Source organism: Haliaeetus albicilla, chromosome 24, assembly GCF_947461875.1.
Source record: "Haliaeetus albicilla chromosome 24, bHalAlb1.1, whole genome shotgun sequence".
NCBI lineage: Eukaryota > Metazoa > Chordata > Aves > Accipitriformes > Accipitridae > Haliaeetus > Haliaeetus albicilla.
In genome coordinates this window covers 4335583-4350224 of record NC_091506.1, presented here as the reverse complement: position 1 = coordinate 4350224, position 14642 = coordinate 4335583, and the positions used below count along the sequence as shown (strand labels likewise).

General features: G+C 39.4%; 1 protein-coding gene across 1 annotated transcript in view; it reads right to left on the bottom strand.

The window, feature by feature from the left end:
• Window positions 1-14642, bottom strand: part of CNTN3 (contactin 3) — a 113577-nt gene that overhangs the window by 82006 nt on the left and 16929 nt on the right. Inside the window, exon 2 of the mRNA XM_069811829.1 lies at window positions 1327-1461. Within this exon, the coding sequence (XP_069667930.1) occupies window positions 1327-1381 (55 nt within the window). The 5' untranslated portion in view covers window positions 1382-1461. The remainder of the gene's footprint in view (window positions 1-1326; window positions 1462-14642) is intronic.

Genomic DNA, 14642 nt, shown 5'->3' with positions numbered 1-14642 from the left:
TTCTGTAGAAGAACATTTGGATTTGATAGAGATAATATTAGCACCTTTCACTTTACAGATTGGTTTAACAACGTGGCTTCCCTTTCTTCAAAGTTTTTGCCTAAGCCGAAAGCAAATCCTGGCTTTCTGAGTCTCCATATACAGCTAAATCCATATACCTTACTCAGTTACATTTCTGTGCACATCATGCAGGAATTCAATCCTCCTGAGGGCAGCGAGAACATAAGCAGCAGCTACCGGAGGAAGGGGAATGAGAGAAGAGGCTGGCACAGCACACACCGCAGCATCAGTAAGTAATCACAGCCAGGTGACTGCACAGGCCAGCCACAGCATCAAGGTCTCTCTCCATCCATCCCTGCGTTAGAGGTGTTGCAAAGAAAACACATCTAGTCACAGTAGACCTGGGCTATAAACCATGTGCTTTACATGTTTCAATTCAAGCATGTGCATATATACTACCCTCCTTCTCAAAGCAGCGCTGACCATTCTGAAAAGGATGCACATAGGTAATTTGGGCACTATCAGCTATACCTGCTCTTTGCAACCCTGGCGATGCCAATGCGCACCAAAGTCACCAAGAGTCAACCCCTGAGGACAGAACAGGGGCCTCTCCTCTCTCCTTCACACACACCTTGACATTACTAGGGATGCTCAAGCAGAACACGTGCTGAACGAAGAGATCACCAAGAAAAGCAAGTGACTTCTGCTGCTGCTGTGAGCACTGACCTCAATAAGGTAAAGAAAAACGAGTCAGAAGAGCTAACGCGGCAGGAGAGAGAGAGAGAACTTGAAAAGCAGCCCAAGTTCCAAACACTGAGAATTAGCTGGTTTATTGTCTGGCAGAGTAGGAAAAGCAAACCTCTGAACTGCTAAATTGGTGCAGTGATAACATAGCACTAGTCCTCATGAATAAACCAATTCTAAAGTAAACAAAAAGTTTTGACAAAAGCTACGGTAATCATCCCCAGTTACAGTAAGAATTTAAAGTCTGCAGTTAAAGAAAAACACATATTGCAGCTATTAAATCAGCATGCCCACAATGCACGCATTACTAATAACATCCTTACTGTATTCAAATATCTTCTGCTTGCTTTGAAAGCATAGCCTTATGTAGTAACTTTGGAGGAAAAAGTTTATTTTAATTAATTCACCGTTAGTATTTTGTATTATGTAAGGTACGTATTGCATGCTTGGTTTCTAAACTCTACATGACATTTGCATTTCAAAGCCTCCACGGTTCTATTCCTCAAGTGCAGTTCAAATCTGGAATCTGGAAACTTATGCATAGCTCTAAACTAGAAGTTAGAGATTCTTATATATTGTTACCTCCAAGACAGCCAACAAATGATACCAGGAACAGCTGTTTCCACAGAAGCAGCATCTTCAGTCACCTAAATTCAGTAATTCTGGTTCGGTCTCAGGTGAACTATATGTTTAGTCGTCCAGGTGGCAAGGTTTAACCTGTTAAAACAACAAATAAAATTGAATCCCATGATGATGCCTCTGAACTGGCTTCCTTGTTAATGCGCTTTTTAATAAATACAAAGTTGACAGACCCTCTAATGTTCCTCTTTTTTCCTAAGACTTAACCACCCACAGAAGGGTTCATAGATGTATCACATTTAGGTATGTATATAAGGTGTTAGATAATTCAGCAGCAGCAGAACTGATGGGTAAGTTGATTCTGTAGTTCCTGCTTCTCACCAATCTCCAGCAATCATTTATTTGTAAGAAACAGTAGTTTTAAAGGAAAAGAGAGAGTACATGAGGTGCAATCAGACACAAAGTACAGTAGTTTAATGCATCTGTTACAAGAACAGCTTGCATTGCACTTGCCTTGTATCACTGTGCTAGCAACAATCTGAACACATGCAATAACTGATTTAAAGTCATGTCAAACTCATTACTTTTTGTTTGTTTTCCATACTAGATCTGTACTCAATGTGCGTAACAGCATTGTAGAATTCTGAAGAGGAAGATCTAGCAACCGAAAAAACCACCGGTGAGCACGTTGCACTCAAGTGCATCAGGTGTAATGACATGCTATGGACTAGTTCGCTAGCTTCCCTTTCTACCTTTGTTACCAGCCAGATGATAAACAGTTTGCCAAATTCTACTAGCCTGGGTATGACATTGTTCTTTTACTTGTATTTTTTCCTAAAAAGGCTTTACAGTAAATTTTCTGAAGTTGTACAACAACTATGGCCTTCATACTTTGTGTGTGTCACTTCCACAGCATCCTTTCTTCAGAGCAAGGGTAGCTCGGCAAAATTTGAGGTTCTGCAGTACACAGACCAGACCAAACCAAACGGTTCCTCCTGAAATTAGTCTACAGATCAATGCACAGAAATACTAAGGTCAAGAAAGCAACTATTAATTCTGAGGAACCAAATCTGAGATGTCCGAACTTGATTTTTCCACGTGAACTGCATTTCACATTACAGTTGAAAGTTTATAATACTTCTGTAAATCAGGTGTCTGAATCTCAAGCTAAGCACCCCAGAAAAAGAGATCACACACTCTGATACAACCCCACCCCATGATTTGCTAGGAGAATTTCAGCTCCCCAGAAAAACATGGCATGGCCCTTTGCCACAAGAACTGTATCTTTTGGCATCCTGCAATCCCGGCTCACGCAGGGTACACTGATCAGCTTCCGCAGCAAGGCACGCAGCACCGACAGCGGAATCCTCTCCTCCGTACGGTCAGAGGTATCACTTTCTGATTTTTTCATGTGTTTCTAAAACAGAAAATAAGCAAACCCAAAAATGTGCATTTCTATCAAGTAATAAGTACTGATCGCTCAGCAGGTATCTGCTGCCAGCAAAGCTGGTACAAGAGGGAATCTTACTGCAGGGGTACGGGGGTACGGCAATTCCCAAGTACCTGAAAAGTGAGGGGGAAACATCCCACCCCCAGGCAGCTCTCTGGATGAGACAGTTTGAGGAACCACACCTAGTCCTTATAGACTAAGAGCTGAAGAAGTTTATCATATGCAACTAAAACATTGTTGGTTTCCGAAAGGAGTCATGTAAGCACAATAAATTCTGGTAAGTCTGCATGTTAAAAAACCTACAACAGTGCTTAAGTGACACTGTAATTCTTCCTTTCCTGGAGCCAAAAAAACCCTGAGGTCAGATGCACATACTGAAGAGATCACATAAAGGAAGGTAGAAACCTGTTTTGTGTCAGATCTGCAGTTCAAGACTTTTTTTTTCTTAAAAAAAAAAAACAAAAACAAAACCCAAAAAAAACCACAAACCAAAAACCAAACAGAAAATGAGAAAAATACTTTTTATTGAAATGGAAAACTTGGGTTTGGTCACTCCCCACCCTGTGTTTCCAAGGGCCATCTGCAAAGCCCTCCGCTAAGGAACATTATCCGTGGGCACCCAGAGACCAGAAGCAGAAGAACCAAACACCCACCCAGCCCCGGCCGTGCTGCTGGAGGACCGGCTGCTCCCACAGCCATCAGAAGCCATGCCAGCCTGGCACAGGAACATCTTGGGACAGCCCCAGTTTTCAGCTGCAATGCTAAATCCTCCCTAAGCATCACCATCCCAGCCCATAGAAACTAGCGATTTTATAGCTGCAATGTTTGCCCTGAGCAGTGAGGATAGCCAGAAGGGCAGAAAGGGGAGAGGGGAGGAGGTGGAATAGGAATACTTAAGTAGGTCACTCTTATATGTCAGCTTTCTTGCAGTCTAACAAGGAAGGAAAAAAAAAAAATGATGGAGAAGCTAAATTAGTTTGATTTTGTTCCTTAAGTGCTCTGGGCAAAGCAGAAAATGATAGATCCATTTCAGGCCAGAAAAAAAGTGCTTCGGTAGAAGCTAAAAGAATTGAAAAGTTTTATATGTGGGTATAAAATCATAAAAATACATCCCAACCTCTGCCTGCATTATATTTTAATAAATTTTAATCTCTAAAAGAGAGAATGGTAGTTACCAGCTAGCTAACCTTGTAAGGTTTAAGTTGCTTTAAATGCTTCATTTTCTCTCTGTTCTGTAAGACTGTGCTAATCTAGGCTCTATTCCTGAATACCCCAAAATTTCATTTTTAAAACATGACACTTGGTAGTGTTCAAATTTATAGCTTTAAGCCAGATAAATGTATCCTTATGCTCAATAACATGTCAGTTCTTTACAAAGGAAGATGCAAATTCATATGCGCACCCATTTAACACCAAGCAGACACCAAAGTATAACATTCTTGAAGTTTCTCCTCAGTTCATTGTTGAGCAACAGCCTTCCCATTAAAGAAAAGAAGCTGAAAGGAGGTTTTCTCTGCTGACACCATCCCAGCGTGCTGCCAATACGAACATGAAGGGTTGCAAAGCGTGAGACCCACCACGGGCTCCCTGCCTTCCAAACCCCATGCACTTTCAGATCATATAATATAGCAAGTGATGGACAAGAAAGTCTGAAAGAAATAGAAAGTTTGGGAAAGGTTCAAGAGTCAGTAATTTTATTCAGTGACCTGAATTTTTACTACCCAGAGTCAAGTGTAAAAAGCAGTAGTTCCCCAAAGGTGGAATTTTTATTTCTATATATAGAAATGGAACTTGTCAAATCTGACTGACAAGTTCAAGTTAAACTTTGAGTATGAGCTGGAGGAATTTGTAGTGTCACTGAGTCTAAATTAATCAGAAATTCCTGGAACTCAGGAGAGCTACAGAGACCTAGAACTTATTTTTCTGTATTGATCACAAACCACAAAACAGAAAATAAACTGATGTACTGACACTAGAGGTCAGCATATCTTTGCAAAGGGAAAGAATTATTAGAATCTCATCTTGATAAATTATGAGATTAACACTCTAGTTAATGATAAAGTCATCTCCACATGGCATCATAAAACCGAGATGCACTGATTAGTGTGGAATAGCCCTCAGCAACTTCAAGTAGCCTTTTTTTTTTTTTTTTGGCCAGGGGCTGGGAGGAAGGAACAGGAATATCCACTTCTCGTCTCCCTCAAAATTAAATTACTGGCTGTGAAAAACTACCCAATATACTTTGTTTCAATGATGAATACCTACATGGTAGACTTATCTTCCACATGACTGAATCAAGCCTCTGCCTCTTATTTTCCATACTCTAAGACCGATGGGAAGCAGGGCCATGATGAAAATATACTAGCTTTGTATGGTAACTACACACTTACTTTTCCATGCTCAGTGAAATAAACAAATAAATAAATGCTACAATCGTAGGCTTTTGAAAATCCAAAAGAAATACAACAAAACCACTGTAACAGTACTACGTTTGCACACAGTTTATCAAGCTGGTCTTTCTCTAATACTAACTAATCTCTAGACTTTGCTCCTATACCAAGATCGCCCCGTTCACCGGGATCTGTCTCTGTTGAGATGAATCCAACTCAAAAGTGCTAAAGGTATATGGAAATATCAAGTCACAAGCAGACCTATCCAATGACAGAGTTGACCATATTTTTTTTTTTAAATTAAAAAAAAACCAACAAAAAAACCCCCCCAAACCCCCCAAAAACCCCTTATATCTGTTATTTGTTCCACTGACGCAGACACAGTGCCAGCTCAAGATGAGAACTCAGAAGCGGTTTCTGTCACTTGAAGGAAATAGTTAACTCAACTCTGACATCATCTAATAGGCAAATCTAGAGATTAAGGTATCTGAGTAATTCAATGTTAGAGATTGGAAAGGCTTTGAAAAAACAAAACCCAGAGGAAGTATTGAACATTACAGAGCCAGTACTGGCAGCATACTTCTGAAAGAAATGCAAATGCATCTAACATACCTGAAAGACTGTAAATAAATAAGAATTGACCAGTTAAAAGCTACAGAAGCATGGCAAACAATAGAGTTAAAAAAAAAAACAAAAACCAAAAAACTTGCTAAGCAATACCATGGCTTGTTCCAAAGAAAAGTTTAAAATGGTGCTCCAAGGATAATCGTGGCTGCTCTGACTCCTTTGGGGTCTCATTAGATCTTTGTTCCACAGCTGCATGGTAGCACCACTCATTAGGAAGCAGCCTTTGCAGGTAGCAGTTGTGAGGCTGCCTGTGGCTCTTCCTCAGCCTTCCCATCCCTACAGGGGTATCAGCAATAGACAAATCATCCTGATGATGCTGGACTGTAAGCGCAAAAAGGAGGAAGAAAGTTTTAGAGAAACTTCACCATACTAAGCACTAAGTAGGATTAAAGTCACCTCCAGTGTGTCATTAGCAGAGACTTAGTTAGAAGCATCATTTTAAACACAATTAATTTATAAAAGCTTAAAATAGGAGAACCAGCAACTGTTCTGTGGAGAGTTTTATTGCAGCTTCTCTTGTCTCACTGCATTTATTGACTTTCAGCCACAGTCTCCTGCTTCACCTGCCCATCCACCCTTTGCACTTGATCAAAATCTCACCAGTACAGAGACCACACAGGTCAACAAAGAACATTTGTAGTAATTGAATGCCCACTCTCCCTGTATACTAATCTTTCCACAAACAGCATCACAGAGCATCTCTGCTTTATACCTCTTACTCGTCACTGAATACACACCAACAGGGTTTACTGAACTCGGTATCTGCAGTTCTTCCATTTAAGAGCTATAACCACTAAAGAAAGCTTTAACTCAGCTGAGCCTTTTACCACAGGGATTTAAAAGCAGTGAAGTTGCAAAAACAAAATAATTAAGGAATAACATTTATCTTAAAGTCCTCAGGAATCCTACTTTATTTTAAGACCACCACCTTCCACAACTCTGTATCAACAATTTGAGAGCCTCTTCAAATCTAGCCAGAGGTCTTTACTTTGCACCACCTGCAGAGACAGCCCACCTCAATCAATTTTGGGACACCCATGGGAACGCTTCACAAAAGAACCAGCTTTGCATTTTTCCCCTAAGTTTACAGGGGAATGTTTATCAGAATCTCTTTTAAGTCTTTCCATTTAATCAATTACGTGATACAATTTAAAATCCGTTAGGTCTTTTAAGCAACAGCAACTTCAGACCCAAGATATATGTAAGACCTATTCCGAACACAGTTTGATGGTATGTTTAATTACTGTCATTAAAAACTAAATTATGCCTATTTTTGTTGTTGGTACAGTGAAGATGTTACACTGATCTGTTAATTTTTCAAGTTCAAAATATAGGTATTAAATTAAAACAGAATTACATTCCTCTTTTCTACCTTACTTCATGAAATATGAAAGTTGATGAGACAAAACAGATTTGCACAGAAGCTCACTCAAGACCTGAAAACTTATCTTGATACTATTTGCTTTTTCTGTCCAGACAATCATGGCTTGCAGCTGACAGGCTGACAGTTTATCAGAAACAAACGAAAATGATATTTCATGTTCTCTTTCCATAATACTTTGAAAAGTTTAGTTACAGAGCTGCTAGTATTAAAAAAAGAAACAAGACCTCTACTCACAGAAGGGGTAGAATAAAGACACCGATTGAACAAACACCTGCTATGACAATATTAACTACACAGGCATCAGCAAAGACATTTCTTTTCAAACGGCATGAGCACAGTCCTGATACGGTTGCAAGTGCGGATTCTGTCCTTGCTGCCGAGGGATGGCTCTTGAGCCCTGAGGAGCAGACTTGTAGGTTTGCTGCAGTGTTCATCTGCATACGGACTTTGTGTGCCCTAGTTACTATCCAGCTCACTTCCAGTTTCCAAGTAAAAATCTTATCTTCAGTGCCAAAACTGTACTTCCAAATAATAAAGGAAGAAAGAGCTTTTTTACAGTGTAGCAAAACTTTCAGGCTGCAACTTCTTGGTAAAAATTCTCTATCTACAGGAATCTTGTCTATTTAGCACAAAGAAAAGTTTGAAATTCCCTATAAGCATTATTACAATTTAAAAATATATATTCACCAGTCATCGCCAAAAGCTAACTTCTGCTGCTACTTTAAATACCTCCATTTATTACCATTATACTTATACATTCCTCTATACTTCAGTAGATTATTAAATGCCTTCCAAACTCATGCTATGCAACATCAGTAAAACAGCCTCTTGCATTTCAAAACCCTATGATTAATGTACTGTAATGTTAAAATTGCAGTGCACCCTTGATGACATGACCTGCGCTCTATTAATTCCTCCTTTCTTGGAATAACAATATTTCAAACCAATAACCAACTTCAAAAAGCCTTTTTTTTTTTTCCCCCCAGAAGAGTGACCTGTCACAAATAAAGTATTTCCTCTGTTATTTTCACGCCCCTGTTCCTATAATTTGTATGCCTGAGGCTTTCCCCCTGTAACTTACCAATTTCAGACACCCTTTTGATAACACATATGGGTCATCACCTTCAACCAGGCGTTCCAAGACAGGTACTTCCAGAGGTCAGAAATTCTTTGAACCCAAATGACAAGATGTCACAAATCACTTCAAAATAATCTAAGGCTCTAGAATTATGATAAATAAATCAAAGCCATTGGACAAATCACATATGAAGTTGGATGAACTATGCCTTGTGCAGCTGCAGTGGGGGGAAAAAAGTGGGACCCGACTACCTGATTTCTATTTCCATAACTCGGATGACTACGATATCTGCATTTGCATTACCTGCCCTCCAGGGCTGCCAGAGTACTTGCTGAGCATTAGCACAGCTATCCTTGGGATGGCAAGAGATGTTGCTCATGAGCCAACATTAAGTCTGAAAATAAGACTGACCTTTGGCAGTTAGGGTTACTTTTATTAGCCAGTCCTCATTCCCATATAAGGAACCTTTGTATTACATATGGAGAGTGGTCTCTGGTGAGATACAAATAATACAGTATTTCTTTTAAAACACCTTTGGTTCCATCGCCTACAAATCGTAACTTCAAAAGCTTCTTTTATCCTGCATGGTTGCCCAAATATAACTCATCACTTTGCATTGCATAGCTAATTTCACTTTGATATTCCTAGGCCAGAATAAAGTTGATCTGTACATCTTGCCTTGCTGCAGCCAGCATTAACCTCCACCTCCCGCAGGGCACTGCCTCACCTGGACAGGGAGCCCCACAAATACTGATCGGCGTTTGCTGACCTGGCTCCGAGGGTTACCTACAGCAATTTGTCAGTAGTCCCCTCTTCATCAAAAATTTAAGGACTGATGAATTTCCAATAATCTTACTGACCACAGTAATACCACCTAGTTCAAATATTTTTTTTTAAACAGAACATGCCGTTCTCCCTCAGATTTCTCCCATACAGAAATGCAGTATCTACATAAAACAAGCAAGACTCATCCTACCCTTGAGATGGGCTCCGAATCCTGGTAACTGAAATTCCGGCAGTTCCACTGACCTGAACTGAAGTATCTAGGGAGCAAAGAAGTGCCACAGAGTAATAACAGACCGTCTTCAAGCACTTGCAAAAAAAACAAAACAAGAAATCCAACACAAACCCCAAGCACTTCCTAAACTTCCTCCCAACACAGAAAGATTAAAAAAAATGAAACAACAAAACAAAAAACCTAACCATAGACAGACCACTAAATGCCACCAGACAAAACAGCAATGTAGTCAATCCACTTAAAAAGCATTGACAATATATTACTCCGTCAGGGTGCTGCAACTCAAAAGCATAGAAACCACCACAGAAATACTCTCAACACCAGACTGCACCAAAATTTACACCAACAGGCCCCTGTGTTTAACTAACTTCTCCTGACAAATTACTCTGATTTACAAAGTTCCCTGTAAGAAATACCACTGCTCTCAGTCCCAAAAATACTCATCAAAATGTACACTCTAGCCTTTCTGGTCTCCCTCACTACAGGAGACCGTACAGAAACTCAACATTTCTATCACATTAAACTTTTCCTTAAGCTGAGAATTTAAACTACAACATATTAGACACAGAATGAGTTTTCTCATAACTTTATAGCTGACAGTCAGTACACTCTGGGCTTGAAAAAAACTTAAGAGATTTTGTAGGTTAAACAGTAAAACATGTTGCTATCTGTGTATATGTATACACACATTACATACACACATATTTACAGCTAGCTATATATATAAAAAATATGTAACAATCTAATAATGTATACTAAACAAACAATTGCAGAAAAATCCCTTCTTTCTCATCCCCTTTCCTCCTTCCAGAAGTCTCATTAATGCTCAAGTGCCTACAAGAAAATTTATTCAATTTTAATGGCATTTTTGTCATATGCATAACAATACAGGCAAGAAATCCTCAATGCATGACCACCTCTTTAGTTACTTAAAACACCCAAACAAAACTTAAAACATGACCTGTGTATTGCATTAACCAGGCTTTTTCCAGAAAAAGCAATACAGTTCTTCTTTGTTTCCAGTGGAAAGGGAAAAAAATTCCTAGCAGAGATTTGAGGACAAGAGCCTCTAAGTGCCTGGGCTCCACCTGCACCTCTCCCATTTGAACATCACCGCAGGCCTTGTGGCTTCCCACAAAAGTTTGGACTCAACTTTGCTTTTAAATGGAAAAAGTCTCCAAGATTTCATGTTTTAAAGTCTTTAATAATACATTTTAATGCAGACTTTTCTGGCCAATTTACTCAGTGAGAAAGGACAGCCTTTCCTGCATTACATTTCAGAGGTCTGATGGCCAGGTTTTCTGCACTGGTTTTTTTTTGGTTTTTTTTAACCACTAATTCAGCTTTGTACCTAACTTAGCAGGGAGTTATTACAGTGGATAATACATCAAAAACCCAAGCAATTGTATTATATGAGTTTAAGGCAAATGATTGTCCCCTACATAGCTCCTCTGGCACATTTGTACACTTACACAAAGGTGTGAATTTAATGTTTTACTATTACACCATATATTTCTTTCTTCTTGACCAATACCGATGAGGGAAACTCCCTAGACCAAAACTGACATAAAAATTGATGCAAACTTGCTGGTGAGACACATTGCTCCATGTGAGCAGTAATGGAAAGTTTCTCTTCCTTCCGTAAGTCTCACACACAGGTTTCTTTTCTCTCCCTCCAAGCAGAAGCAAGCCAAGAGGAAGAGATGACCTGTAGGCAAGCCGACCCGAGACAGACCCCAAAGGCTTGTTTTCTGCCTCCCGGCCAGATAAGCAGAAGCAGCAGCCTGCAGGTGAACACAGGGGATCCTTTATTGTTTCTTCTTTAGCTATTAGACATCTACAGTTTTTGCCACGGTAGGCAAGGGTGAAGCGTCATATGCATCACTGAACTAGCAGTAAACCCTTGTTTTTAAGGTCAGCACACATCTTCAAGTACAACGGTCTTTAAACCAATATAGCTGCACTGGACAGATGTTATTGAAAATGCAACTCGCTGCTGAGACATGGAGAAGTTTGGGTGAGGAAGCCAACAACAACAGGCTCCTCTGAAAAGTCCTCTGCTCCAAAGCTCAATGCATCCTTCAAACTGCCTCCAGTGATGGAGAAGCTAAGTGTAACACTGGGCCACGCGTAGTGCTCCTCATCAAAGCAACTACTCACAGGGAGTAACTCACATCAAACCATCTTACGTGGTTGAAGATAACGGACAAAAACAGCACCGGGGGAATGCACCATTGCAGTCCCAAGCTGACACCTCACCCTGCAAGCTGAAGGACCAGCCCCATTTCCCCATACGCTCCAGCCACAATGCTTTTTTACAGCCTGAGAACCAACACACAATGGGTAAGATGTATTGTCTCTGTTTAATTGTAAAAGAAAAATTAATTCCCAAGAAGTAACATACCAAGAGGGCAAAATGGCATAAATGCTTCAAGTATATACATAAACAAGGGAGGACAAAAAAAAAAAAGCTAAAAAGGTGAGATTTACATTTTATATACAGTCTTCCCAGCCTTTTCTTACTCTTTTGAAGTATCTGTAGCCTGGGAATGGAGGAACTAGATAGAAGAATTCACAAATTTAGCAAGGAACTGAGCTTCAGGAGATATGGCCACAGGTATCCTTAATCTATCCTGTCTGTGATTATCTCAGTTGAAGTCACATGCAAGAAAATAATCCCCTGCAGCATAGAACACTGATGTGAAAGGAAAGAAAAGCTCAAAGTCACAGCCGAATGGTTATAGCTGAACCCATTTCAGTACTTTTCTTCCCTTCTACTTCCTACTTGAGACCAAGGCAGCTTAACCTGCATTGATGTCTATGAAGTTTCACTTTAAAAGTTACTCAGCCCAAGAGACTTTCCTCTCTTATGAATAGATTTAAAATGCTCAAGTATTTTTGTGCAAAGTTTTTTTAAAAAAGAAACTATGAGATATTGCCTGAAAACTTGAATACTGCATTTCAGCCAAATTTCAAACTAGTAGCAGAGATATTAACCCCAAAGAGAGGTTATAACACAAAAAACACTTAAACTGAACTAGCAGGCAAAATAATACCCATTGGAGAATATAAAGTCACTACAGATGTTCAGTTGATTAGTATGGCTGATCAGCTTGCACACGACAGTGCACTGTTTAACAGAATTGAACCATTTTATGGTTACTATTAAGACTACAGAATACATTTGGGGTTTTTTTTAATTATTTTTTTTATTCTAATAGAACACTTCCCTACCTCTTCCCACTCCTCACTGTCTCTCTGTTTTGCCCCACACACCCCTGCTCCCCTTCATTACTGCAAAATGAATTCTAGCATTAGTTCAGCCACACACTTGCTTTGTTAACTCACTGCTGGAAGAGGACAGCACCTAGACCCCTATGACGGAAAGTAAAGTGGAAGAAGGAGAAAACATGATGAACAATGAAATGACAGCACATAATCTCAGTTTCACATAATTTAGAGATTAGAATTATTATTTAGGTATCCTTGTTACTCATGTCTCCAGGCAGGACACCGAGTCTCAACATAAGACTGTAATTTGAAAAAAGCAGAATACTAGAAGTTAAATGTTAACTGAGTTTTCTTCCATTGATCCTAAAAGAGGAATACTAGGGTCTATCCCACGATTAATACCTGCAACCACAGTTGATCTATGGCCACAAAAAGCAGTAAAGAAAGTACTAGACTTGTTAGCCAAGCAACTGTGAAACCCCTCTTTTATCCTTCCCACGTAACAAGGCCTCACTTTCAGAAAAAAAAAAAAAAAGGAAAGAAAAAAAAAGCTTGACAAAAAGCAGTGTTTAAATTAAAAAACTGTGTTTACATTACTTAGCAAGATCTCTTTAAATATTAGTACAAGGTTAGATGTGATAAAGACTGCATTGGCTTTACTGGATAAGTTTGACAGCTTTGGTTTAAAAAAACCAAACAAAACTGGAAGGAACAGAAAGCTACACTGAGATAACATTCAGTGGCGATGAACCTAAGAATATCTAAAGTACTGAAAAATCAATTTCTTGACTTAGGAACTAAATTCGAATTGGGAAATCTGTCTGACAGAGTTTTAAAAACCATGGAAAATAAGATGGAGAGGGAGGTTAGTACAAAATGCCCTAGCAGGAAAACATACCTGCAACAGAATCATACAGAGAGACCACATAGAGTTTGCACCAGGGAGGGGGATGCAGAAAAAAACCCCCAATTTTAATTTGGGGGGTTCAGGAGTTTTATTTCATCCTAGTAATAATAATATTGTTCTGAAATCATTCACAGTGCCAAAAAAAGTTTGAAGTACAGCTTCAGAAAACCTACACCTGGAGCTGCTAACCAAAAAGCTCCACTTCCCAAATATCACTTTGCCTTTTCTTCAGAGAAGAAAAGTTGTATTCCACCACGTCTAACAGGAAAGTAGCAACAAGCCCCAGACCCCAGAAGATGCTGTTTTTCCTTTTGGATCGCCAAGGTTCACTTCATGTCTTACTGCACTTGGCATTACTCTCACTATTAATCGTGTACTGCAGACCAGTGCTTTTCTAGGAAATGACCTCAAACTAAATTCATAATTCTTTAAGAACCAATAAACCCACTGAACCAGAAAGCTCAGCCCTTCAGCAGTGGGCTACAAGCAGCCAAGCTGCTTTACTCCCTTTAGCAAAATTCACCACCACCTTTTATTTAAAGCACTGAGTGGGAACTGTTTATATATTTTAACAGCACACCCGTGTTTTGAGCCACTGAAGGAGGAAGAGGCCAGAAGACCACAGAAATCCTTTATGAACAGCTACACTAGAGACATGCTACATAACTTCAATCTGTCACCGAGTTTGTATTTTTCTGTGCTATAGCCAAAGCAGCAAAGGCTCCTGGACAGTCCTACCGAATACTTTTTCTTAATTAGGGGAGCATCCCTCAGCATTTTCCAGATGTTCCTACAGAAATCAAGATCTTCTGCATTTCGTTTTTCTGGAGTTACCCTCACTAAGAAGAAAGATCCTCTATGAAGAATGGGTACATGGGTGTCTCAACACATATATTAGATGGGTTCTTACTCTTCCTCGCAGGGAGGAGTTATTCTAAGTTAAATATGAAATTTGAATAGTAAGATCTATGACATGGCATGAAAGATGCTGCAATTACTAAAATATTTGGGACGCCTCTGCATCCTTCATTGTACAGAAGAGGGAAGGCGAAGATTGAAACTTATGCTGAAACAGAGCGTTAAAGAACATATTATGCCTGGCTTTAAGTGGTATCATTAAAGCAAGAACACAAAGCATAAACTCATCTACGACAAATCTTGTACAAAAGTACTTGAAGCTGTGCCTACAATGCATATTTTTTTAAGTCATAAAAAGTAATTTTAATTCTACAAA